The 25569-nt window shown below is 43.6% G+C and overlaps 2 protein-coding genes across 2 annotated transcripts; both read left to right on the top strand.

The window, feature by feature from the left end:
- The first annotated feature begins 4784 nt into the window (after positions 1-4784).
- On the top strand, positions 4785-8121 carry LOC121572411 (ras-related protein ORAB-1-like). The gene is made up of 6 exons (XM_041884471.2): positions 4785-4967; positions 5679-5751; positions 5886-5981; positions 6091-6186; positions 6375-6506; positions 6726-8121. Exons 1-6 carry the CDS (start codon positions 4954-4956, stop codon positions 6921-6923), a joined length of 609 nt encoding a protein of 202 aa, XP_041740405.1. The 5' UTR covers positions 4785-4953; the 3' UTR covers positions 6924-8121.
- Positions 8122-15631: 7510 nt separating this feature from the next.
- On the top strand, positions 15632-25136 carry LOC123481239 (SERTA domain-containing protein 2-like). The gene is made up of 2 exons (XM_045212478.1): positions 15632-15941; positions 22678-25136. Exon 2 carries the CDS (start codon positions 22682-22684, stop codon positions 23759-23761), a length of 1080 nt encoding a protein of 359 aa, XP_045068413.1. The 5' UTR covers positions 15632-15941; positions 22678-22681; the 3' UTR covers positions 23762-25136.
- The last annotated feature ends 433 nt before the right edge of the window (positions 25137-25569 follow it).

The raw sequence follows: 25569 nt of genomic DNA, 5'->3' as shown, positions 1-25569 counted from the left end.
TTTTGTGGTCCAGAGACGAGAACTTTACCATCTATGGCAGAAGCCCGGGCTCCTGACAGGGATAATATAATTCTCACCACTGCATGCTCAAATAGTAAAATAATCTGGTTTGTCACCTGTTAAACTACATTGAATGTAGTATTTCAGATGCTAAAACCAGCACTTGTATCTGTAGTTGGTGTTCTTCAACTCTAAAATGCACTAGACTGTGTAACAGGCAAAAGCATATGTAGTCCCAATGTCTAAATAGTGACGGCAGGGTTAGTTCAAACTGCAGGACTTGGTGAATAGATCATGGGAGACAAATGTGAGTGACAGTAATGAATAAAGACGCTCGAACAAGCACGTGCATCTGTAGTGGCTGTTATTCAACTCTAAAATCACTAGACTGTGTAAGACAAATCCACAATGAAAAGACAACAGGCAAATGCACGTGTTCCTAATGTCTAAATTGTGACAGAGGGGCTAGTTCAAACTGCAGTAGGATGGTTCTCCTCACAGGTGAGTGAATCAGTCCATGCTGCACTTGGTTGATCTCTGGGAGCAGGACATCCTGACAGTCTGAGGCAGGGTGCTCTGCAATCATCCTACTCCAACTATTGACAGGGATAATGTGGCATTTCTTTTTTGTCAGTAATGAAATTAGTGGGTCCTGCCTTGATGACTGTATTAGCTTTGTCCAATAGACTTTTGTAGTCTTAAATTACTTGTAATAAACGGATAGCTAAAACGCTCCTTATCCCAGAATGACATGCTAGCTAGTGATAATGGGAAAGGGGGATACCTAGTCAGTTGTACAACTGAATGCATTCAACTGAAATGTGTCTTCCGCATTTAACCCAACCCCATAAAGCTATATGCTCCTGCTAGCAACATACAGTGGGGGAAAAAAGTATTTAGTCAGCCAACAATTGTGCAAGTTCTCCCACTTAAAAAGATGAGAGAGGCCTGTAATTTTCATCATAGGTACACGTCAACTATGACAGACAAATTGAGAGAAAAAAATCCAGAAAATCACATTGTAGGATTTTTAATGAATTTATTTGCAAATTATGGTGGAAAATAAGTATTTGGTCACCTACAAACAAGCAAGATTTCTGGCTCTCACAGACCTGTAACTTCTTCTTTAAGAGGCTCCTCTGTCCTCCACTCGTTACCTGTATTAATGGTACCTGTTTGAACTTGTTATCAGTATAAAAGACACCTGTCCACAACCTCAAACAGTCACACTCCAAACTCCACTATGGCCAAGACCAAAGAGCTGTCAAAGGACACCAGAAACAAAATTGTAGACCTGCACCAGGCTGGGAAGACTGAATCTGCAATAGGTAAGCAGCTTGGTTTGAAGAAATCAACTGTGGGAGCAATTATTAGGAAATGGAAGACATACAAGACCACTGATAATCTCCCTCGATCTGGGGCTCCACGCAAGATCTCACCCCGTGGGGTCAAAATGATCACAAGAACAGTGAGCAAAAATCCCAGAACCACACGGGGGGACCTAGTGAATGACCTGCAGAGAGCTGGGACCAAAGTAACAAAGCCTACCATCAGTAACACACTATGCCGCCAGGGACTCAAATCCTGCAGTGCCAGACGTGTCCCCCTGTTTAAGCCAGTACATGTCCAGGCCCATCTGAAGTTTGCTAGAGTGCATTTGGATGATCCAGAAGAGGATTGGGAGAATGTCATATGGTCAGATGAAACCAAAATATAACTTTTTGGCAAAAACTCAACTCGTCGTGTTTGGAGGTCAAAGAATGCTGAGTTGCATCCAAAGAACACCATACCTACTGTGAAGCATGGGGGTGGAAACATCATGCTTTGGGGCTGTTTTTCTGCAAAGGGACCAGGACGACTGATCCGTGTAAAGGAAAGAATGAATGGGGCCATGTATCGTGAGATTTTGAGTGAAAACCTCCTTCCATCAGCAAGGGCATTGAAGATGAAACGTGGCTGGGTCTTTCAGCAATGATCCCAAACACACCGCCCGGGAAACGAAGGAGTGGCTTCGTAAGAAGCATTTCAAGGTCCTGGAGTGGCCTAGCCAGTCTCCAGATCTCAACCCCATAGAAAATCTTTGGAGGGAGTTGAAAGTCTGTGTTGCCCAGCGACAGCCCCAAAACATCACTGCTCTAGAGGAGATCTGCATGGAGGAATGGGCCAAAATACCAGCAACAGTGTGTGAAAACCTTGTGAAGACTTACAGAAAACGTTTGACCTGTGTCATTGCCAACAACGGGTATATAACAAATTATTGAGAAACTTTTGTTATTGACCAAATACTTATTTTCCACCATAATTTGCAAATAAATTAATAAAAAATCCTACAATGTGATTTTCTGGAGAAAAAAAATCTCATTTTGTCTGTCATAGTTGACGTGTACCTATGATGAAAATTACAGGCCTCTCTCATCTTTTTAAGTGGGAGAACTTGCACAATTGGTGGCTGACTAAATACTTTTTCCCCCACTGTATTTACTTCTTGTAACTAGCTAACCAGCAAGTTAGATACATTACTAAGGTTGCTGCGTTCTAAATTGGGAGTAGTTTTACAGCTTGCGTTGATGGTAACAGATAACTGATAGCAGTTTGTCAGATGGAGATCTCTCTCGCGCTGTCACCAGCTGTCTACAACCTTAGGTACAGATAACGTGATGTGATCAGCAGAGATAGTACCATGGATATTACACACGTTTTGATTAGTTTACAGTTTAGTACTCGGGCGACGTTTGCCTGTCCAATTTGCGAACATAGGAGGGTCAGTGCTATCCGGAATCTTTGGGACGTCTCTACCATACACCCTAACCATAACCATTTTACATTTAAACTTCAATGGGGTTGTGACGTCCCAAGGGTCCCGGATAGCACGGACCAACATAAAAGTACGTTTTTAGAATTATTTTGCAAGAACTGACATTGTCAACAAACGGAAATATGTTCAGAATAAATAAATATGCAGAATATATTTTAAAAAACAGCTCCTCCCTCAACATAGATCGATCATCTCGTGAAAAATAAAGCAGATAGCTTGCTACGTTCCACCACCTAATATGCTTCATATATACTGTCTGTGGTCCAATTAACATGTATACTTTTGTGTATAAAATTAACATAAATGTGATTGATTATACAGTGAAAAGGGGATAACTTGGTGCATTAGTTTAGTTACATTGTTTTGTAATAACAACAACTCACATACAACCTCCTAACCAACTGTTTGTAAAAACTGAAACAACTCAGCTTTCTAGTTCTTTCTGAGTTGCACACTACAATGTCATAAATGCATAGTCTGATGATATAATTACTGCTATAGAGCTGCGCCGTGACAGGAAAAGGGTGGCAAGATGTTAGAGGTCTTCAGACGAAAGCGAACGAAGCTGGCAAACCCAATTCGCACCGTCACAACCAGGCGAGCTGCATGGACTTGATCTGTGCCTTTACATTGTGCCTAGAATGACTATTTAGTCTTTATACATACGGGTTGCCTCCCACAATGTACCAATGTTCCAGTTTAGCGCGTCAGTTTGGCATAGAGGAAAGGGCGGAGTCGGGACATCCGACTTTCTTATGTCACTGCCTTATCCGCTTGTTGCCCTAGTATAAACATCTCCCAGACACTAAATAGTAGCTACAATATGGAGATCACAGAGGTTATTTTTAATGACTGCATTTCGCAAGTGGCTAGTCAATACATCAATTACCTTCACTAAAACCACTGCAAAGGTTTTGCCTGCAAACATTCTATGTCTGCCTCATGATTTGTTGGGAGAGTTGTCTGTCTGAAGAGGACCCTCCCCGAATTATTATTTATTTTTTTTCATTTTCAAAATTACCAAAATAATCCGTCATTAATCCCAGACCTAGTGCTGTTGCTGCCCAAATTCTAGGATTTCCTTTACTAATGGCTCATCAATTCCTCAGATCCATCCATAGCACACATAAGAGAGGAAATTAAACTGCTGTAGCAACCATATAGAAAATGCATATTAGACAATTCCTTTACAGACTGAACCCAGCCACACAATTGGCTATTCAGTGTCAGTAGAAAATAAAAATGACAGTTCTACCTGGGTGGTAATCTGAAGCTATCCCTGTGTTTACTTGTCCTATCACCACTGGCTGTGCTTTGCAGCACGGGTATTAAACCATCACTGATGCACTGCACAGATGCTCTTTATCCTTGACCTTAGACTTTACAGCTATCAAGAAGAAACTGTCTGAGCCAATAAGGTACCACCAGCATGAAGAGCAAAATGCATGGTACAGTACATCAGGGTAGGCTGCTGAGGGGAGGACGGCTCATAATAATATCTGGAACGGAGCAAATGGAATGGCATCAAACCATTACATTTTTACATTTACATTTTAGTCATTTAGCAGACGCTCTTATCCAGAGCGACTTACAGTTAGTAAGTGCATACATTTTTCATACAAACCATGTATTTGATACCATTCCACCAATTCTGCTCCAACCATTACCACAAGCCCGTCCTCCCCAATTAAGGTTCCACCAACCTCCTGTGCAATCCAGCCATCAGTCAGTGAGTTCCCTCATTCCAAAACTGTATATTCCTCTCATGATCCAGTAGGGCCCTGTGTTGGGCTACCGCTCTTCTGCATCCCAAACAATCGGACAGGTGTGTGGACCTCTCTTCATCCCATGATAATGCATGGAGTGGAAATTATGAATAAATAAATGATGGATGATAAATAATGTAGGCCTAATACGATTTGACTACAACTTCCACTAGCACCATAGGTTTGGTTGGCATTTCCTGGTCAGGAGGGCAGCCATATTTGATTCGATTATCTTGGCTCCGAGTAGTTAGCTAGCTAGTTGCAGTTGTTCTGATAAAAATTGTTGCTGGATTATATTACACAAGTTTTCCACAACAAAGAATAGCAATATTTTAAAGAATAACTGATTAACGTTACCGTGCTTAGTCAACGATGAATCCCGAATAGTAAGTAACACTGTTGGTTAAAGATGACAGCCTGTTTTTTTATGCTTGCTAACGTTAGTCCGCTACCTGGCTAACTGTTAGTTAGTTTACGTCAAATAAGATAGTTGTTTTGTCTTCTATGCAAATATGAGATCGATGACATAAGGTATGTTTTGTATCAACTTCGTCCTAGACATGTTTTATATTGACTGTTAATAGGCGTGTTAGGGCCTGTTTTTATCTTCCTAGCTACGTTCAAACGCCAGCAAACATGAATGCTAGCTAGCTACCATAGGCTTGCTAACTAGCTATTGTTATCAATATCAGCTGGTAGCTAACTTAACTAGCTAGTATCAGCTGGCTAGTTAGGTAGCTAAATTAGCTAGTTAAAACGTTAACTGCTGTGTTGACGTTTTCAAATATGAACATTTGTAAAAAGTTAGCTGACCAGTTTAACCTTAATTTCCCAATAATATAGCTAAATCTAGTTAGCTATGTCTGTTGAATTCCATTCATGGATACTTTGATTGTTGATGTGTGATACAAATACATGATATTGATTGACTGGCTTTTGTCACTATAGTAGACAGAACTAGCTACTTTGTGACAATTTGTTGCCTTGTTGTTTTTATGACTTTCAACAAATAACGAATAATATATAGTAATATCTCCATGACAGTGGAATTGACATTTGTTTAACCTGTGAAATATCTAACCTTACTCTCGTTTCAGTGACTATTTATTCAAGCTGCTTCTGATTGGCGACTCTGGCGTTGGAAAGTCTTGCCTCCTCCTCCGATTTGCAGTAAGTAACTTTCCTCTGTCAAGGTGTGATTTTGCCATGTTGATCTTTTGAGGGATAATAGTTTGACATCCCAGGAACTTTACTGTACATTGAACACCCATAGGGATTGACTGGTTTTCTTATTTTCTCTTCAGGACGACACATACACAGAGAGCTATATTAGCACTATTGGAGTGGACTTCAAAATTAGGACCATAGAATTAGATGGAAAGACCATCAAACTTCAGATTGTGAGTACCCGTGGCTGACATGACTTGAATGAGTCATAAGAACGGCAGAAGTGGAACATGGTGATTTGTATATGATGTTGGGTCTAACTTTGCTCTCACTGGCCCCCAGTGGGACACAGCTGGCCAGGAACGGTTCCGGACAATTACATCCAGTTACTACAGAGGAGCGCATGGCATTATTGTAGTGTACGATGTCACAGACCAGGTCAGTCCATCTCTCGTGCGCTTTCACTTTTTCTATTTTTTCACTTTCTATTTTTCACTCTCTTTATAACAAGTTTACATAGCAGATAACCTTGTTTTCAAGCCTGTGTAAGTTAACGTCTCAGTGTATCTGGTTTTGCATCTGTTGTTGAGTTATCAACAGTTGTCTCCTCTCCTGTCACACCCCAGGAATCCTTCAATAACGTGAAACAGTGGCTACAGGAGATTGACCGCTACGCCAGTGAAAACGTGAACAAACTGTTAGTAGGCAACAAATGTGACCTGACGACAAAGAAACTGGTGGACTATACGACAGCAAAGGTAACGCTCTACCTGGTTACAGAATGAAAAATAACTCACCTTTAATTGTTGTTGCATTTTTCAGTTTAATCTTTTCTCTCTCCCTTTCTGTGTCCCACTCTTTTCTCGTCTCTTTGCCTCTTTCTTTTTCTTGGTGTGTATATGCCTGTCCCCTACTCCCACCTTACTGTTGCCTCTCTCTCTTACTCCCCCTCTCTTTTTTTCCTCTTCCTCTCTCAGGAATTTGCTGACAATTTAGGGATCCCCTTCTTGGAAGCCAGCGCCAAGAGTGCCACCAATGTGGAGCAGGCCTTCATGACCATGGCAGCTGAGATCAAGAAGAGAATGGGCCCTGGGGCCACGGCCGGAGGCTCTGAGAAGTCCAACGTCAAGATCCAGAGCACGCCAGTCAAGACCTCCTCTGGAGGCTGCTGCTGAGGCCCTTCAGCCCCCCAAACGCCATCCACCCAGACCCCTACCTACCAATCTCAAAAGTTACCATGCTCCACAGGGATAGAAAAAGACAAAGGAGAGAAAGAAAGATGGCGAGAGTGACAGAGAGGGAAGACTGAGTGGCCTGAATTGTGTGTGCAGTTGCAATACCAGAAATATGTCCCCCCCCCAACCCCTAACAAGGTCAGCAATAGGATGGTAAGCCCATCCACACCCACAGAAACACACTAACCTAATGTGGGATATTTTTACATATTACCAAAACATATACCTATCCAAAATAAGATGTGGCAACTTATCTAGACATTTTTAAACAAGGCGCAAGGTGATAATTATGAATGAGAGGAATATGACAAAACCTTGCCCGACTCTTTACTCCAGGTCTGGTAATTAATAATCAATTTTTCTAAGATGGTTGTGTTCTCCTAATTTCACTGTGGATATCAGCATGACTTTGGCCTGATCTCCTCAGAAGACGAATTAGGAAGCACTCCCAATGAAGCACATGTTTTAAAGAGCATTATACATGTCGGCAGAACTGATTACTTTACCCACAAAGCATCTGGAATGCACTCATCATGACTAAGCACGTCTGCTCACTGTAATCAACCCAAATTATTTAGAGGAAATATCATTCAATGTCACGTGGTCCAACTTCACAATGTTGCCCCAAATAATGTGCCAGTGCCTTTATGGCAGGATGTATATATGATATGCCTTTGGCACACTGCGTTGTTGGCATGTCCTTCCAGCCTTAGAGACCTTTTGTATGCCCATAATGGTTGTATGCCCAAGCTCTTCTCTTATTTGGGTTTAGTCTAATGAATTTTGTATGATACTAGCATTAGTCAACATTCCTGTACAGAGAGTAATTGTTCTGCTGACATACATAATACCGCATGGACACGTGCTACATTGAAAGTGTCAATGACGTTTTTCCTCCGCCAGTGTCTCTCAACCAACAGCACAACAAAGTTTCACCACACGATGAAAGAATTCTACCAACTGTATATATTTATACATATATGTAAGAACCGATTAGCTAAACCTGTAGAGAAGCAAGTGAAATATGACATCATGAAAAGTAGCTGAACATTTTTATTGCGGCACGTGATTTGTGGCTGAGGCCTTGACATTTTTGTGGCACAATGTCTATTAAACAATGAAGGAGATCTTTAATAAACATTTGTCTTGTTGGAATTCTTTCCTAATAGTTACACCCGTTCTGCATGCACATTTCACACCGAAATAGGCCTAGTCTCTGAAATGTGACATACTTTATGGGCTCTTGTTTCATAAGCTGAACAGTGTGATCTTTGGCCCAGATTCCATTGTCTCCAGTAAATGGTGCTGTTGCGCTGAACTTCAGATGTCCATACCCTAACCCTTACCTAACCGTCACCTTTAAAATTCAACTTCAATGGGATGATGTCAGTTGTAGCTCAGTTGGTAGAGCATGGCGTTTGCAACGCCAAGGTTGTGGGTTCAATTCCCACGGGGGGCCAGTATGAAAAATAAAAAATAAAATAATGTATGCACTCACTAACTGTAAGTCGCTCTGGATAAGAGTGTCTGCTAAATGACTAAAATGTAAATGTAATGTCAGTTGGACGTCCCAAGAATCACGTTTAGACTTTTCCTCTCTTTTACCCAGCTCAACCACCTTTTTGTGCCCACCGGGGTCAAAACACTACATTCTTTACTTCTTACTTTTGAGTCTGTCCAGTAACAAGTGTACATTACAGTTAATGGAATTCTCCGGTACTTTCATATACTTTTTAGCCAGTAATTCTGAATGTAGCACTCACGGGCCAAAAGTGGTCCCTAAAAATGGTGTACTACATAACGTGCAGATTTGTGCACCACGTCGTTACTCTCTCTCTGCTGTGTGTGCACGATGTTCCTCTTGCTAGCTGTCCCTCAAATGGCAAGGAGCTGAAGCGCACTGGTTGAAGTCTAATGCTAGGGGGCTGGCCCACGTGGGGGAAAATGGCGCAGCACAGCTTCCAGAAAAACAAACTAGGGATTTAAGACAGTCATTCTGCTTGTAGATTATGCATGTATGAACAACACATTGACACATCCAGCCCAAAGCGGGTGGTTTAAAAAATACTTAGTAGTCGGCAAAGTTCCGGAGCATGTCTTTAACATTATGTAACACATAGGGACCCAGTAAGACAAAACTGCAACACTGAATCTGGTACAGGTCTGTACCAGTGGAGGGCAGCATTAGGTGGCCTAGTTCATGTATGCAGCTGTACGGTCTGTCTCCCAGTAGTTGGGACTTCTTCAAATCTGATTTAAGGGCAATTTCAAATCAATCACTTTGAATTGGCCCTCGTTGGAATAGTAATTAGATTACACATCCCCAACAGCTGTCGTGAATTACATTGGCTTTTCCATGGCGTTCTATTATGTTGAACGGTTATCTGAGTTCATGTGACGTTGACAAAGGCATTGTTTTGTGGCTGTGATCGATACCCTTCATCTATTCTTTCACACCAACCTTGTCATAGAATTAGTATTATACCCAACGTAGAGCATCCACCAGATCATCCCGTAATTGGTACCCATTGTGTGCCCGCTTGATTAACATCTGGCCCTCTCATCAGCGCTGCAGTCGCGGTGGCATGGTGCCCACCGCTGTAAATGTGCCCCAGCCGGCCTCTCTCACACACAGGGCCTCTCTCACACACAGGCCCCAGGCAGAAGAAAGGGCACACTCTTAACCGCTTGGCATGCTCCCTTCCCCCTCCTCCCCTCTACAAGACCCCTGTAATTATGTCAACGGAGTATAGTAAAAGGCAGTGTGAAGCCGGCCTCTTGTTTAGCTGTTGAACTGGAGTCCTCTCTTTTTCCAAGGCATAACCCCAAATTGCTTTTAAGTGAGAAAAAAAACATACATTCAGCCGGTCAGCGTGGACAAAGGGCTAGATGTTTTGGTGTGAGGTTCAAAGGGAGGTAGTGGGCGTTGGGATGGGGATCAGCAGCAACGGCGCTGAGGAGTGGGTTAGAGTTGATGGCGCAAGGGGGGACTGTTTGCCGGCTTTATTTGTTCTTGGTTGCCGGGCAATGGAAGGGGGAAAGCATCTATGACAGCTGTAGAGGGTCTGCAGCCTTTCACCCGATCTACTGAAGAAGCCCTGAAGGTAAAATACAGAGAGGGGTGGGGGAGGATAGGGAGGGAGTTAGTCAGCCCATGTGTGAAGTTCACTCAGACAATACCTACAGCAAAAAGGGGGGAACTGGAGCTGGATTTGTGGAGAAGAGATGGAGAATCAAGCCTCCTTTATGTCAATCTTGGTTCTTTCACTCATGCCTAGACGGCAGTTGTGCACTTGAGACAGGCTTTGGCCACACTTTGTAGTGTAACATCATCAAATGGAGTGAGAGGTGTTGGGGACTGTGTGTCAGCCAGCCAGTGAGCACTGAACAGCATGCTGCCCTACTGGCCAGACGGGTCCCATTTGTATGCCTGATGCCCTTCTGAACAATGGCCAAGTGTGCAGCAGAGCAAAGAGTTGATTCTCTTCGGATGAATCAGAATTAGCAGCAGCCTGAAATGACTGACATATCATACAAGTCTGCATAGACAACTCAGTGAATTAGACTACCGGTAGTGACTGTTTCTGTCTGTTAGAATTGTGACTAAGAAAGGTGTTTTGCATCTGTTCTCAATACTTTTGGTCTTTGCTATAGTACTGTGAGTAAACAGTACAACTACTTGCCTTTGAAGGATTTTGCCTGGAACACTCATTATTGTATTGCTACTCAGCCTCCTTGTATTCACTGTTAGACTAAACGTAAATGGTGCCTGTTTATTTGACACGGCAGCCTTTTAAACAGACACCTATTTTTTTGGAGCCAGGCTATGTAGGGAAAGATGAGCAAAGAAAACATGATGGCTACATGATGAACAAAAATTCTGTTGACTTGAGTTTTTACATAACCTACATATGTATACACTTCACCATACATGCATCTTTTCATGTAGTTTAAAGCTGCTTTGGTCAGAAGCTTATCTCCAGCAAGCGAGTTGCCACATTGGCATCTTGCAATTTGCAGCAGTGATGAAATGTATGACTTGAGCTGCCTATTAGCTTGAGGTATGTCAGTGCCCGACCCGCTTGTTCATGCATGCATGTACAGTGTGCTCCAGTGAAAGCATTTGGGGGTGTGATTAATCAAATATGTACACTAGCTATCTCACCATTTCATTCACCTCACAGTGAGTGCTAAATAATCAAAGACATGTCTCCCTTTTCCCCCTCAGCATCTACACACTCATTCCAGCCAGGCCCCACTTTAAATTGGAGGCCTCCGTTACAGAAGTTTTTACGCCTTCTTTGGCTAGACCTTCTTTGGCTTTTAATCCTTTCATGCGAGACCTACCCCCTCCCTCTCTTTTAGCTACTCTCAATAAAGCCAATTGCGATACTGTATCATTCTGAAGTAGCTCCTAGTAGTTCCTCGCCAGGCAAGACAAAAACCAGAAAGAAAAACACAGTGATGGATGGATGCCCGCGGCGGAGGAGCCGACCTTAAAAAAACTGCAGCCGTTCATTTCCTGAACCCAGCCTGGCGGCCCTCCCTCAGTGTTCTCTCTCAGAGCAGGAGGAGGAAGAGATGGGTGGGATGGGGTTTCGGGAGCTAATTGGCAACCTTGGCGGTCCGTTATGGAGGGGGGTCTGTTTCAATATCCCTAGCAACGGGGTAAACTCAATAGTGCCTGGGTGCCAGTCATATGCTTTTCTATGTGGCGGAACCGGCTCCAGAGAGTCTATGTTGTAAGTAAGAGGCCCAAAAGAACTGACCCATGATCTGCCAAACATTGACGCAAAACTAAATCTGGAGGATATATGCAGAAAATAGGAGCCTTAATTGACACCTCTTATTTCTTTGGCAGTTCCATGAAATATGGGTGTCTTGTTTGTCAGATGTAGCAACTTCTCCCACTATCTTGCATTTTCTTTATTTACATTTATATCTTATTATGTCATACTCTTGACAGTTTCATGTAATATGGCCGCAAGAGACCACAACTTCAACCATTATCTTGCAACTTCTCTGCACCCTCTTCCGTTCTCTAACCTGTCCTACAATTGCTTGCATTCTCAAAGTAGAGGTCTCGGTCTCTCGCCATGCCTCTACACTCTGCTCCAGTACCATCATGGTTGTTGTGATTAGACAACTGCTACTCTATTGGCGGATCAAAAGGCAGGCATCCCTCAGGGCTGCGTCTTTCATTCAGCTTAATTTTGTTTCCACGCGTAATTACAAGTTATGTATAATGAGATGTCCATTTCCTGCATGGGCTCTGATTGGGGTTGGGGTTGAAGTCATAAGGCAGCTCTCTGTACAGTCTCGGGTCCGTCTGTCTGTGGGTGGACGGACGGTCGGGTGAAACGTGAGAGGGGAGAGAGACCATGATGACTGCAGGAGCCCTGCAACCCTGTCTCAACTGGTGCCAGGCCCAAAATAGGAGAGCAGCGCTCGTTCCGCTCACAACTGGCAACCCAGGCCCCCCTCTCTTGCCCCTAGGAGGGACAGCAATACCCCTAGCCCGGACTACTGCTGCCCTTCTGTCACGACTGTTTACCAGCTGTGGCACTGCTAATGGCCATTGTCATTTTATTTATTTAAATGTTACTACATTCACTTGACTTCCCTTAGTTAGTACTCATGTACTGTGTTTCTGGCCTTAACTTTTAACCTTGGCTTTTGTGCTGATTTACGCTGAGGTGTTAAACTTAACTTTGAACCAGTCCAAAGTTCAGAACGGGTTCCACTGGTCACAGATGGGAATGCCATATCTTCAGCTCCTGCATTAATTTGAAGGGAATCAGCTGCTTGTGTTGGAGAATCCTCCGGTTTTTATTCTTGCCATCTGGTTGCAATTATGTCATGCTCTGCCTAACTCGGGGATAACCACCACATTATTGAACAGATGCCAGAGAATGGAGTAGTATGGCGCTCACATCATTCTTTCCTAAATGAGCGTCTGCACAAAGGTGTGTGCAAAGCCACATAACGACCCGCGTCCATTTTGGGCATATAAGCATTTGATAAATCCCTTGATAAAAATGATTATTTCTGCAGTTTGCTTATGCTCTATTATCTGACTAAGTGCTTGTTTTAAATGTCCTGGGTGTTTTGGACGTGTGGCCATGTGTTTGTCTTTGAAGCTCTCTGCTGCAGCATAGTTCTAACCTGTTTGACTAATTGAAATTTGTCTCCAGTTGTCAATGGAGAAGCTGTTGCCAGAGTGACAGATGGCAATTGACTAAAAACTATTTTGAGAGTTTCAGAAAAAGTTGCTGGTTTGATTTCTAAGCATTATAATGCCACAAATAACACTTTGAGGTAATAGTAATACGTTGTAGGAGTGATCATTGTCAACACATTTAATTTCCCCAGCTAACATAGAAAGAATGCATTACAATATTACACTGGCTAATACCAAGATGTCTAATGTTGAATAGCTTGGATGCCTTACATAGTTGTGGTTGCTCACTCACAGTAAGACTAGTTGACAAGAGAATGCTCCCAAGAATAGTCTATGACTATTTCTCTCAATTACATGTTATCATTATTATTCTGCCTGAAAGCTGCCTACACACACAATGAGTGTTGATCTATAGGCTAGCCTAGGATATTTATACTAGCGCAACAAAATCCAACTTTATAGAGTTTTGTTTAATTTTATGCTATTATGTTTGTCTGGTCAGTGAATATGGGGTAGCCTGGGCAGCCGCTAGTTGGCGCTATCGATCTCCACTATCGCCTGTGCTTAATGTGCCAAGCCGGTAATACAATCGTGTACCCCGGCGACCGGTTCATACTTAAAACATTCTCCATTCTGCCTGCAAAGGCTTCGAGTTCCTCCTTAACTCGATTTAATGGCTAGAAGGCGGGGAAAAAATTGAAAATATGCGTACTTTCTTTATGAAACACAATTTTCCACAACCATGCTAGTGTCTATATGTAGTCCCGGACATTGCATATCGCATTCAGCTAATCAGGTTGCAGCAGTCTGTTTTCTCACTCCTAACCTAATGTAGCAGGCGTAAAACAAACCGAACCCCTGGGATGCAGTCCAAATTCAAAGTAGACAGCCCTTGGCCCTAAACCCTCAACCCTTGAATTACGTTTTACATCGCCACATCCGAGTGTACCCTGCCCAAGCGAGGAAGAGTGATGATCAGAGAGCCAACGTCCTTGGTGGAAATCTTGAAATTGAGCTTTAAAACAGCCAATCTAAAGCTACTAATGTACCTAGCAAGCTAACGTAGCTAGCTAGCGGCAGTTATCCATAGCTTGCTAGCTAGTTTTATAGTTTGGTCATTTATTCCAATACATTTAAGAATTCCAAAAAATATATTTATGAAGCTAGCTACGTTTTATTTGGTCCTCACTACGATACTAAGGCAATTTTCCAACGCTAAAATCAATGTCATCTATATTTTTTGTTGTTGCAAGATAGCTTAATAATTTTGTCTGACATGCCGAAAATGCAGTCGTGTTGATTACATTTCACACTTCGCGGCCACCGGAGTATGACACGTGACTACAGTTTGCGTTTAATTGTGGGTCATAACAACCCCACAAGTGATCAAAGTTCTTCACTTGCTCCCTCGAGCTAAATCAATGGCGGAGTGGGCAACATTAGGGAATTTTACCTCCACTTAAGATGGCAATCAAACTGCATCCGGGTTTGACGTAGATTCCCCCAAAGGAAAGTGGCTGGCGCGAGGGCTGAGGGGGTAAAAATATCGTGTTTGGACTGCAGCCCCGGTCTGATAGTTTCGAAATAATATGCAATTAAGTTAGCTAGTTAGGTATGTGGGTGTAGTGGTAAAGGGCATAATAGTCAGGGATCAGTCCAGGTAGTCAGCAGCAGGACCCGGTAGATTTGGCACAGGCAAAGCCAGGAGGAATCATCAGGCCAAGGTGTCCTCAGGCATAGAGAGAGAGAGAGAGAAATAGGGTGATTAGTAAGAGCATTCTGATCCAATTTGTTTCATTATTTGACTGTTAAATACACTTTTCAGATTGCACACATTTATGAAATTATCATTTAATAAACCTGCAAACAAAACAATCATTACGTTAATTTCATATTGTATCTGGGTTAAAAAAATACATTCTACTCTAAATCAAATTGTAACTTTATAATTTCACTTCATAAATGTTTCATCTTATTAAAACGGAATAATGTTCTGTAAACGAGTTCATGCCAACAAATCCAATACGTAATTTAAAACTATGTACAGTAAACACAACATTTATTTTGAAACTATCCCTGTTTCTTTTACGCTGCTATGTTAGGTTAGGGGTGAAAAAACAGACTGCTGCAACCTGATTGGCTGAACGTGATACCCAACATCTGGGACTAGCATTTAGCCACTCTAGCATGGTGGGGGAAAATTCATAAGGAAAGTACGCATATATTCCCAGTTTTCTGTAGCCTTCTCGACATTAAATCGAGTTAAGGAGGAAATCGAAGCCTTTGCAGCCTGAATTGAGAATGGTTTAAGTACAAACCGTTCGCCGGGGCACACTAGTGTATTACCGGCTGGGCACATTAAGCCCAGACAATAATGGAGATGCATAGCGCCCACTAGCGGCTTCCCAAGCTACATGGGGCGAGGCGTGTGCCACCGTACCAGTCAACACAGTCCGTTCAGAGCGTATCTTCACTTTACGTCATTCCTAGCCAGTGTGGTTGTATGTCTATCGGACGAAAAAAAAAATAGCTCAGGCAGTGCCTGTCTTGCTGTTCAGTGAACGGTAGTTGTCTGTGACTAGACTCATCGGTCTCCTCGACATCTCGCCATTGTGTAGAGCTCCACGGCTATTTTGGAGAACCGCGGCGGGGAAATGAAAGTATAGACGTCGACGGCGAAGAGTTCGATGTCCCGTGTTCCTCGTTGTAGATCCTCTGTTCTTGGCGTCACATTGACCCCGATGCAGGATTTGAAACCCTTGCTGGAACTACATGTGGTAAGTTTATGATTGCGTTGCCTTTACCACTTATTTAAACACGATTCAACGTGGAATAATTATGCGTTGATTTACGTATCAATGAATTATTAGCCGTTATTTACCTGTTTGCCATTTTTTATAAAAAGCATTTTGTCGCATTTTATTGTTGCTGTGTCTTGAGTCGAGAGAGAGAGCGCCGCCGTCTGAGTGGCTTTTTTGTTACGTTTTGCTACTTGTCTGTTATAATGTTGCAACTGTTACATTATCGCATGTGGAAGGAGGCCCTAATGTTCGAAACGAGAATGTAATATTGTTATTAAGTCTCCAGTTCAGTGAAGAGCCGACTGAGTACTTTGTGGCAGGTGGCGGTGAGTAGGCTATGGCGCCCCCATCACAGCCATAGGCTATCTGTGGCGTTTGCCTTTGGAGGTCAAGGGCAGCTGTTGTGACAGCTACAGTGATACGTCAGTGACAGTTCATACAGTGAATTGATCAAGCATGCGTTTTGGCATTACAGAAAACCCAAACCATTAAATTAAAAATATTTATCAATAAATAAAGTCGTTGTTAGTCGGCTAGTCATCCATACAATTTCCCGCAGTGTTAATGCTCCAGTAGTGGGAATGTCTGCTTCTTTTTTCCTGTAGTCCGTCTGCCTGTTGAATAATGTTTTTCTGACATTTGAAAAAGCAAGTGACACCCACGCGACTTCGTTTCGTTCCAAATGCTAGAGCCATGTCATATCAACAGTGATCATAGGGCCTAGGCTACAAAACAACTTTTTGGTGTCATGTAAGTCGTTGAGGGAGTGGGAGGAGGAGCTTCACACCAATATAACTTTGTACACTGAAAACGTTGCTGTTCATTTGGGCCCCAGTACAATTGCTACTTTGTAAGTACAGGAGCATTATGTAATGGTGCATGTTTTTACATTTGAGACCTGCCCATAGCTTTGTCGTGACTCATCAGATATTGACTTGGTCATCAAGTTCTGATTGTTTGAGTGACTCATTGTCACCTTTTATATGAAGATGATGAGCCATAGTTCCTGGAAGCCAAACTAGTAGTTTAGAAAATAGAAACCTACATGCCTTTTCAAACTGTTCAGGCTAAAAGTTCATGAGGACGCCATACTTATATAGACGTGACTGGGAGAATGGGGCCTCTGAATGAATCTGATATAGCCCTCTGTCTTTGTTTTGTAAAGCTTTTAACTACTGCTGTTCAGATTTCCAAATAGTTTAGCACTGGTTCAGAGATGTGGGTGGCAAAAAGGGCTAGTTCTGGCTGCTGCCTTGTAGGAACCTAACAGTGCAAAGTGTTATTTGCATTTCAACTGCAGGGCTGAGTGCCATTCATATTTGCGCAGGGAAATATGGATGTTTTCTATTTTTTTTGTAGAGTTCCGTTGCATGCATTGGAAATGATTATACCGCAATTCAACTCTGAGGCCTAATGCAACATTTCCTTCATTTGTTTTAATAATGATGTTAAAGATTTATGAATTGCCCATCAAAACACCAAAGAATTGGATTGAGGCATTAATAAAATATGAAAAAGAATAGTATGAAACCCACCAAAGGGCTACCAACATGCAACGAACAACCACAAGGAATCTGCCCAGATTTACGGTAGACACACAGTCCACACTACTACAAGACTCGGACTGTGACTGAAGTCCACCTTTGCTTCCTTGACTCTGTCTGCTCTGGTTTCCAGTAAACACTGTTTGTTCCTCTTTTTATTTTTCTTCTAATATGCAAGCAGGAGGGCTGAAGTTCACCTAAATATTTCAGCCAAATTGGCTCCAAAATCCCCCTCTTGGTGATCAATCAAAATAACTCCCCGTAACTCTGCCTCTCTTCCAAACAAGGTCTGTCCAAAATGGCACCCTATCCCCTATATAGTACAATACTTTTGTCCAGGGCCCTGGTCTAAAGTAGTGCACTGTATAGGGTGCCGTTTCAGACGCAGTCTGAGTCTCTTCCAAACAATCCCAGTAAATCAGTGCTACAAGCATCCACTTGCCTGCTGGAGAAACCTGGGCAAACAACCCTAATGCCAGGCCAGCCCAGCTTCTGAGTGTGGTTTCTCGCATGACCAGAGCCCAACAGTGAACCTTGTCTTTCAACCTGGCATACAATTATTCTCTTCCAGGAACCTTTTGGGCAAAATCAAGGCTGAAAATACTTGCATGCTGAATATGTGTTTAACTTTTACTGCAGTCTTGAAGGACTTGGATGTCTGGAAGAACTTGAAAGAAATAGTGTGGAAAATAGAATGATTAGGCTTGTTGATGAATGAAATCTCAGGTGCAGGCTGCACTGTGTGCCATTGAGAAAAGTGCAGGATCTGGAATTGCTCTTCCAGCCTATGTGTGCACTGCAGAGTTGGTATTAGAAATTGGTGTACAACCGAGACCCTCCTCAGGATGACGATGCCTGCTGAGTATGTGAGGCATGCAGCTGCCTGCTACCACCCTAAAAAAAATAAAAAATCCAATGACATTTTGACCTTGTCCCAGATGGGGCTCTACAAATCCCTGGCACTTCATGGAAGTACACGCTGAAATAACATTACTGAATAATTATCAATAACATGCGTACGGATTCTGGGTCGTATTCACTAGGAAGCAAACGGGGAGGGACTACCTGAACTTGTCCAATAAGAAACTCCTGTTTTCGTTTTTTCCGTTAAAACATGTTGCACTACGGTGTGCACTAATGAATACGACCCTGGTGTATTGGAACAGAGAGCTCTTGGAGAACCGAGAAGTTCATGTCGGGACATGAGTTTTTAAAGTGGTCATGTGCTCGAGGGGTGGACATTGGGACGAGGCAATCTGAGTGTAATCTGAGTGCCATCACTGTAAGCCTGCTGCGAGTATGGAGTGAAAGAAAGCATTCTGTGTGGCCGGAATGCTGTTGTAATCGGACACTTTTGTGTTGTTTTGTCAACGGAAGGTGTGTCTATTACTATATTGCTGCTCTATTGTTTTCTCTATATCTCAAAAACACTCTCCCTTTCCTTTCCTCTCTTTCTCTTTGTCACCCTGTTTTTCCCCGTCACCCACAATCCCCTGTCAGTCTTCTCTATTCTCAGTCTCTCTCCATCTCGCACCAGTCTTCAGACATTGTCAGCAGATGGCAGCCTCGAAGGGCCCCACGTGTGAAAAGAATAAGTGAACAGAGCACAGAGCAGGGGTGGAAGAGGGGGCTGATGAATAATTTTACTGAGTGGGGGAGGTATGTGGAGGCATGGTATTTGCAGCGAGGGAACTACTACAAAATGTAGCCTGCCTACATCAAAGTAGTGCACTGGTGAGTAGGGGACCATTTGGGATGCACTCCATATGTGCACTGCACACACACAACTTGCTCTCTCACCTCCACGTCCATATCCAAGCAGCAGCACCAGCTGCAATAGTGATGGCAGCCTGAGTGGAGAAACAATTAGGTTCTTTCCTCCCTCCCTCGCTTGTCCCTCCTTCCTACCTCATTCGTCCCCCCTCCCTCTCTCTCTGGATTCCCAGCTGACTGTATTCGTCATGGTAACAGGCGAGTGTGGAGGTAGCTTTCCCCAGCCACGCGCATGCACTTTTTTTTTTTTTTTTTTCCTCGGTGTGTGGGGTGGGGGGGGGTTTGGTGTGCTCACAGTGTTCAGAGTCCAATTGGCGTGTGTGTCTCTAAGCAAAGCTGAGACACACACTCTCCCTCACTCTCACACGCACAGCAATGTTCTCTACAAGAACACGGTTTGGAAATGCGATAGTGAATCTCTTTTCCTCTGGCTTTCATGATGGTAGCATACGTTACACAACAGACTGAAAGGGGCGAGTCTCTCGCAGGCTGTGTGCAGTAGTTTATGTAGCAGGGTAGAGTTACACGTGCCAGGGAGACAATGCACTGCAAGAGAGGTGTGCTCTGTGCTCCATCTTAGGTGACAGTTTAGGAGGCGTTCTAGTGCCTAGTGCACAGTTCCCAAACTAGGGGTCCCCTGATATGAAAATAGGGTCGTGGGAGAATTTCCCAAATCCTGAAAAAAATCATGTAAAAAAATAAATATATTATGATATTGTCTTTATCTCAATCATTGTAATGTAGTTTACCTTAAAAATCTAAATGAAAATTATTCAAATCTAAAAGATACAATTCAACCAGAGAACGCCGCACTTGGTCGTTGCACTTGAATCATTCCACAGTGAATGGCTAGGCCCGCTACGCTATGAAACCACACACTATTGCCTATGAGCGAACCACTTTGATATAACCGGCCGCAATTGATATGGTGAAAACAGTGTGTGAGGGCCGTGATGCCCATGCATTGACTTTTGTTCGCTATACATGTCGGGGGATGCTATTCACAAGGACAGATTGTTCTGTCTCATGATTCCCAAGCATGAAACATCACAGGGGATGTTCAGTGTGCTGCGTGGCTATATTGACGAAAAACAGATTCCATGGGATCGAATGATGGGCTTTTGCACAGATGGGGGCTCCATCTCTGCACTCTCTAGTTATGAATGTGTCTCCCTCTGCCATATGGACGCATTGTATTATACACCGAGAGCAACTGGCGGCAAAAGAGCTGAGCACAGAACTCAGAGATATACTTACTGTAGCAGGTAACTTCAATTGTAAACTACATCAAACCACATCCACTGCACGCAGGCCTGTTCACAAAACTATGTGGAGATATGGGAACACAGCATGACAATGTTCTATTTCACACCAAGGCTTGGTGGTTATCGAGGAGGAGTGTTGGAAAGATTATTTCGCATTGAGAGAGGAACTGTTGTCATTCACAATGGATGTAAAAAAAAAAAAAAAAGACTTGGTTGATGAAAAGAAAATGGCTCCTTGCCTATGTAACAGGCATATTTGGGAAACTGAATGAACTAAACGCAAGCATGCAGGGGAAATACAAAAGCATTCTACAGATAAGTGACAAAATCAGTGGATTCAGATAAAATAATCATTTTTGGAGAGCGAGTCGGGGAATGTATTTGAACGGTCATTCATCTCGGAATTCCAACTCGGGCCTCTTTCTAGAGCGCCGACTGTCCGACCTGAAGATCACTGACGTCATGATTTCACCTCCATATTTCTCAGAGTTCCCAGTTGTCTTGAAAGCGCCATCAGTGGTCTCGTCTGCATTAAAACCAAATGTCGATCCAGGTTGGATGTGACTGCAGAGATGAGGTGCGACCACGGCCCCTGACTTTGAGAAGCTCTGATGCAACATGCCTTAAGCACACCCATCTCATTAGTGGTGGTGAGAAGATGCATTATGTCAGACAAATTATCAACTGACTCTCATAGCCCTACATTAAAAGTATGTGATGGTGAGTTGAGAAGACAATCAGAAATACTGTGAGAATGTTTTTCCATTGATTGCCATAGCCCTAAATAAATAAAAAGTAAACACTGGCTGTTAATTACACTGTTTTTCCCCCACATGGTTGGGATCGCGAGAATTCTCAGACATCAGACATCAAAATGGGGTGGTGGGCCAAAAAAGTTTGGGAACCCTAGCCTAGTGTGTATGATACTGTAGAGTATATTTTCCTTCGTTGTTTTCTGACCTCTATCTGTTTCTCATCTCAGAAAGACAGGCTGACAAGAAATAAGGGAGGTGAGTGAATGAGTTGGAATGGATATGACAAACTCCACCTCGATCTGCCAAGATCATAATTATCTATACATTTTACTCCTTTCCTACCTAGAAGGGGGCCCGGTTATGTTGTGCTGTGTGTCTGTAAATGTCAATAAATGTATACAAAAAATAAAGAAGAATAATATAGACGATCCCGCAGGTGAAGAAGCCGGATGCGGAGGTCCTGGGCTGGCGTGGTTGGATGTACTGATTATCTTGGCAAAGGAGAAATGGTCACTAACAGAAGTAAACAAATTTGTGCACAAAATTGGAGAGAAGTAAGCTTTTTGTGCGTATGGAACATTTCGGGGATCTTTTATTTCAGCTCATGAAACATGGGACCAAGACTTTATATCTTTCTGTAAGCCCAAATGTGACCATTTTGAACGCGTAAATCGATAAAACAGCAGGCCCATTTCTGCCTGTTTTCTGTGCTGTGTCCGGGCAGGAAGTCGGTAGTTTCCTGTGCTGACACGTCTGTTAGCGCCGTGTTCTGATTGAGTCAGGTGGTTCAGTTGGGAGCTTGGTTGCGCAGTCCCAAATGGCATCCTATTCCCTATTTAGTGCACTACTTTTGACCAGGGCCCATAGAGCTGTGGTCAAAAGTAGTGCACTATATAGGGAATGGGGTGCCATTTGGGACGCTTCCACTTTGTCAGAACTTGCTGCCACCCACCTAGTCAGCTGACGCCGCCTCACATGTGAGCTGGTCAGCTGACACCAACCCCCCCCCCAATACGCTGTGACGCTGTGCGGGTGTGTTCGCTGCTTGCTCGTCTCATTTCTTGTCACTGTTTGCGAGGAAGCCCCTCTGCTTCCAGGAAACTCGTGTTGTTTGAGTGAGAAGTGGATGTTTTCCGCTTGTTGTATTGCTGATAAAACTATGAACGAGGGCTTTTCCCCCTCACAGATGTTTGTTAATTTTAAACACTCATATCACATACAAGTGTAACTGGCATCTATCTCACTTGGTTTTGATGTGGTACGTCTCTAGCAGTCATTCTTTCACGTAGCTATGCCTCACTGACTACCACTTTCACATATGAAGAACATTTTCAATGTTTTGCTCCTGACACCTTGTTCCTGGTCTCTCCCACAGATATATGTTTGGTAACGGCGTGAAGCGCAAACTGGATGAGGACGGCCTGGAGGAGGGCAAGGCGCTCCTCACGTCAGCGGCCGGAGCCCCGGGCAGCCACTCGAGGGTTAACTACACGCTGCAGCGCCAGACGGTGCTAAACATCTCCCTGATGAAGCTGTATGGGCCGTCGCGGACGCCCGCCACCGAGCCAGCCCTGCAGCGCCGCGTGCTCATCAACAACGTCATCCGCCGCATCCAGCACGAGTTCAAAGAGGAGGGCGGCGCGGGGCTGCGCGCACTCTTCTTCTCCGTCCCGCCGCCGGTGCCGAACGTCACCGAGGACGAGGGCTACCACGAAGCTCCGTCATCCGCGTTTGGCGGCGTTCTCTCCCCGCCCCTCTCGCCGCTGTCATCGCTGGACTCTGGTTTGACCCCGGCCTCGCTCCTGGAGGACGACCCGCCACTGTTCTTCGCCTTGCCGCCGTCCTCACCCCACCCCCTGGGTCACCACCCTCTCTCCCCGAGACCGTCAGCGCCTCCCCCGCCGCCCGCCAAGGACAGCTTCTCCTCAGCTTTGGAGGAGATCGAGGAGCTGTGCCCCATCGCAGTGACAACCTCTACTACCTCCTCCCTGCCTTTGTCTCCTCCACCTTCACCCCAGCCCCCACCCTCTCTACCAGCAGGGATGGACGTGAAAGAGGAAGGGAGGACATACAGCCCAAAGGACAAGGAGTCGCTCTTGCTCATCGAAAGCCAGGCTGCAAAAACCATGTCGGCAGACCCGCTCCCCCCGCCCAGCGCCCCCACAGACATGTCGCCCTCCTCCGGGGGATTCCTCACTGACTTTGCCCTGGACGACATTCTGTTCACGGACATCGACACCTCCATGTATGACTTTAACCACCCCTGCGGCGCCTCTTCAATACCCCCGAACATGGGGGTGTCCAAAACGAACCCCATGGTCACTGCGGACGACCTGGTCAAGACTCTATCCAGCTACAGTGGGGGAGGGGCGGGCTCTCCCCCTCTGGCCCAAAACCAGCCCTTCAAAATGGACCTGGCCGAGCTCGACCACATCATGGAAGTCCTGGTGGGGTCTTGACTGACATCGGGGTCGTGTTCAATAGGCACAAAACGGAAGAAAACTGAGTGAAACGGCAAGGTGCTTGTCCAATAAGAAATGCTCATTTATGATATCTGTTGCGAAGCGTTTTGCTATGGTGTGCCCTAATGAACACGACCAACCGGATAAAAAGTGCCGTAGGCGAAATGTTCATTGTTTATTTTATTTTTTGGGTCCGGAAATTGTAAAATGTAATATCGAGACTTCACCAGAGACTTTTTAACTACACTGTGCATGCATTGTGCTCGCCTTTCCAAAATGGAAACAAAATGTTGAAAATACTGTATGGAATGCTTTTATTTGATTGCAATTTGAGTGCCTTTGTCTGTGTACTACTACTATGTTCCTTGATTTCTACAGCCATACATTGTCTCTCTTCTCCAAATGCAAAGAGTGCATTTATATACAGCTTTTGCATACAGCACCATGGGTATACACTGATGTGTCCAAATTGAGGGTACTTTTAGAATATTTTGTATCTGGACAGCTTATCAATGTTATTGGATTTTTCATAGGCCTCATTCATGTTTTTTCAATATTTTCATGTGTTATTCGTAATTTGTTAGTTGAATTTATCATACTGCTGTGTATGAGCTTTCAACTCTCTATTTGTAGATGGACTACGTTTCCTTTTCCTGTATTGAATCTCAACTGATCTGACTCAAAAGGATATCAAGTGAAATACTAGGGTAACCTTGTAAGGTTCAAACACAATTGCAGACATCAAGAAATTTGAAAATAATTAGTACTAAGTGATTATGAAGTTATTTATTATTATTAATTTCTGGCGTACACATATTTATTCAAACATGACACTAACATTTGGGTTGTACAGAACATGCAGTGAAATTCTGATAGTAATGTGTGAAGAGATGCTGTGTAATATATTTTACCCTCATTTAGTTTTTCAGGGAAGTGAATGCCGTAAGTGTGTATTGGGCTATGTCTCATCTGTTTGCGGCAATCGATCAGTCGGGAAACAGTTAGCCAACAACTTTGTCAGTGATGAATTTAGTAATCCAAAGCCTTTAAAACAAAGCATTTCTATTGTCAGTCAAAAAGGGCAAAAAGCAATTTCTGCTGCTTCTATTCTTTGCATGATTGTTTATTACTTATTTTAAAAAATGAAGTAAATGTGGTCATTACCAGTCATCTCGCCGATTTTTAAGTTGACCTGTTTTCAAAAACGGCTGTATTTTTATCACTGACCTTGAATCTGTGCCTTGTTCTATGCAATATGTATTAATTGGTCGGAAATATCTGATTTATTTTTATGTATAAATGTGCATACGACTTTAATGCAGTTATACTTTTGTAGATTTATTTTATACAATAAATTGAAATGAAATGTCAACAGTTCTCAGCCTGTTCATTGACGGTGCATGTGTCCCATTTGAAATTATACTCACTCTATAACCTCGAATCCAGTTCCAGCTGTTTTAAATTTTCCCCTCTAATTAGGGACTTAGATCTGGGACAACAGGTGTGTGCAATTAATTTTCAGGTAGCCCAGAACCAGCAGGCTTCGGACCTCGTAAGGTAAGAGGGCGGCAGGTAGCTTAGTGGTTAAGAGCGTTGTGCCAGTAACCGAAAGGTCGCTGGTTCTAATCCCCGAGCAGACTAGGTGAAAATCAGTCGATGTGCCCTTGAGCAAGGCACTTAACCCTAATTGCTCCTGTAAGTCGCTCTGGATAAGAGCATCTGCTAAATGACTAAAATGTGCCCATCATGACTACTAGTGGCCTGTGCTGGTATACCACAGTCAGGGTCGCCTTGTAGTACTTGTC

Source organism: Coregonus clupeaformis, unplaced genomic scaffold (assembly GCF_020615455.1).
Source record: "Coregonus clupeaformis isolate EN_2021a unplaced genomic scaffold, ASM2061545v1 scaf0018, whole genome shotgun sequence".
Lineage (NCBI taxonomy): Eukaryota > Metazoa > Chordata > Actinopteri > Salmoniformes > Salmonidae > Coregonus > Coregonus clupeaformis.
This window is presented reverse-complemented; position numbering and strand designations above follow the sequence as displayed.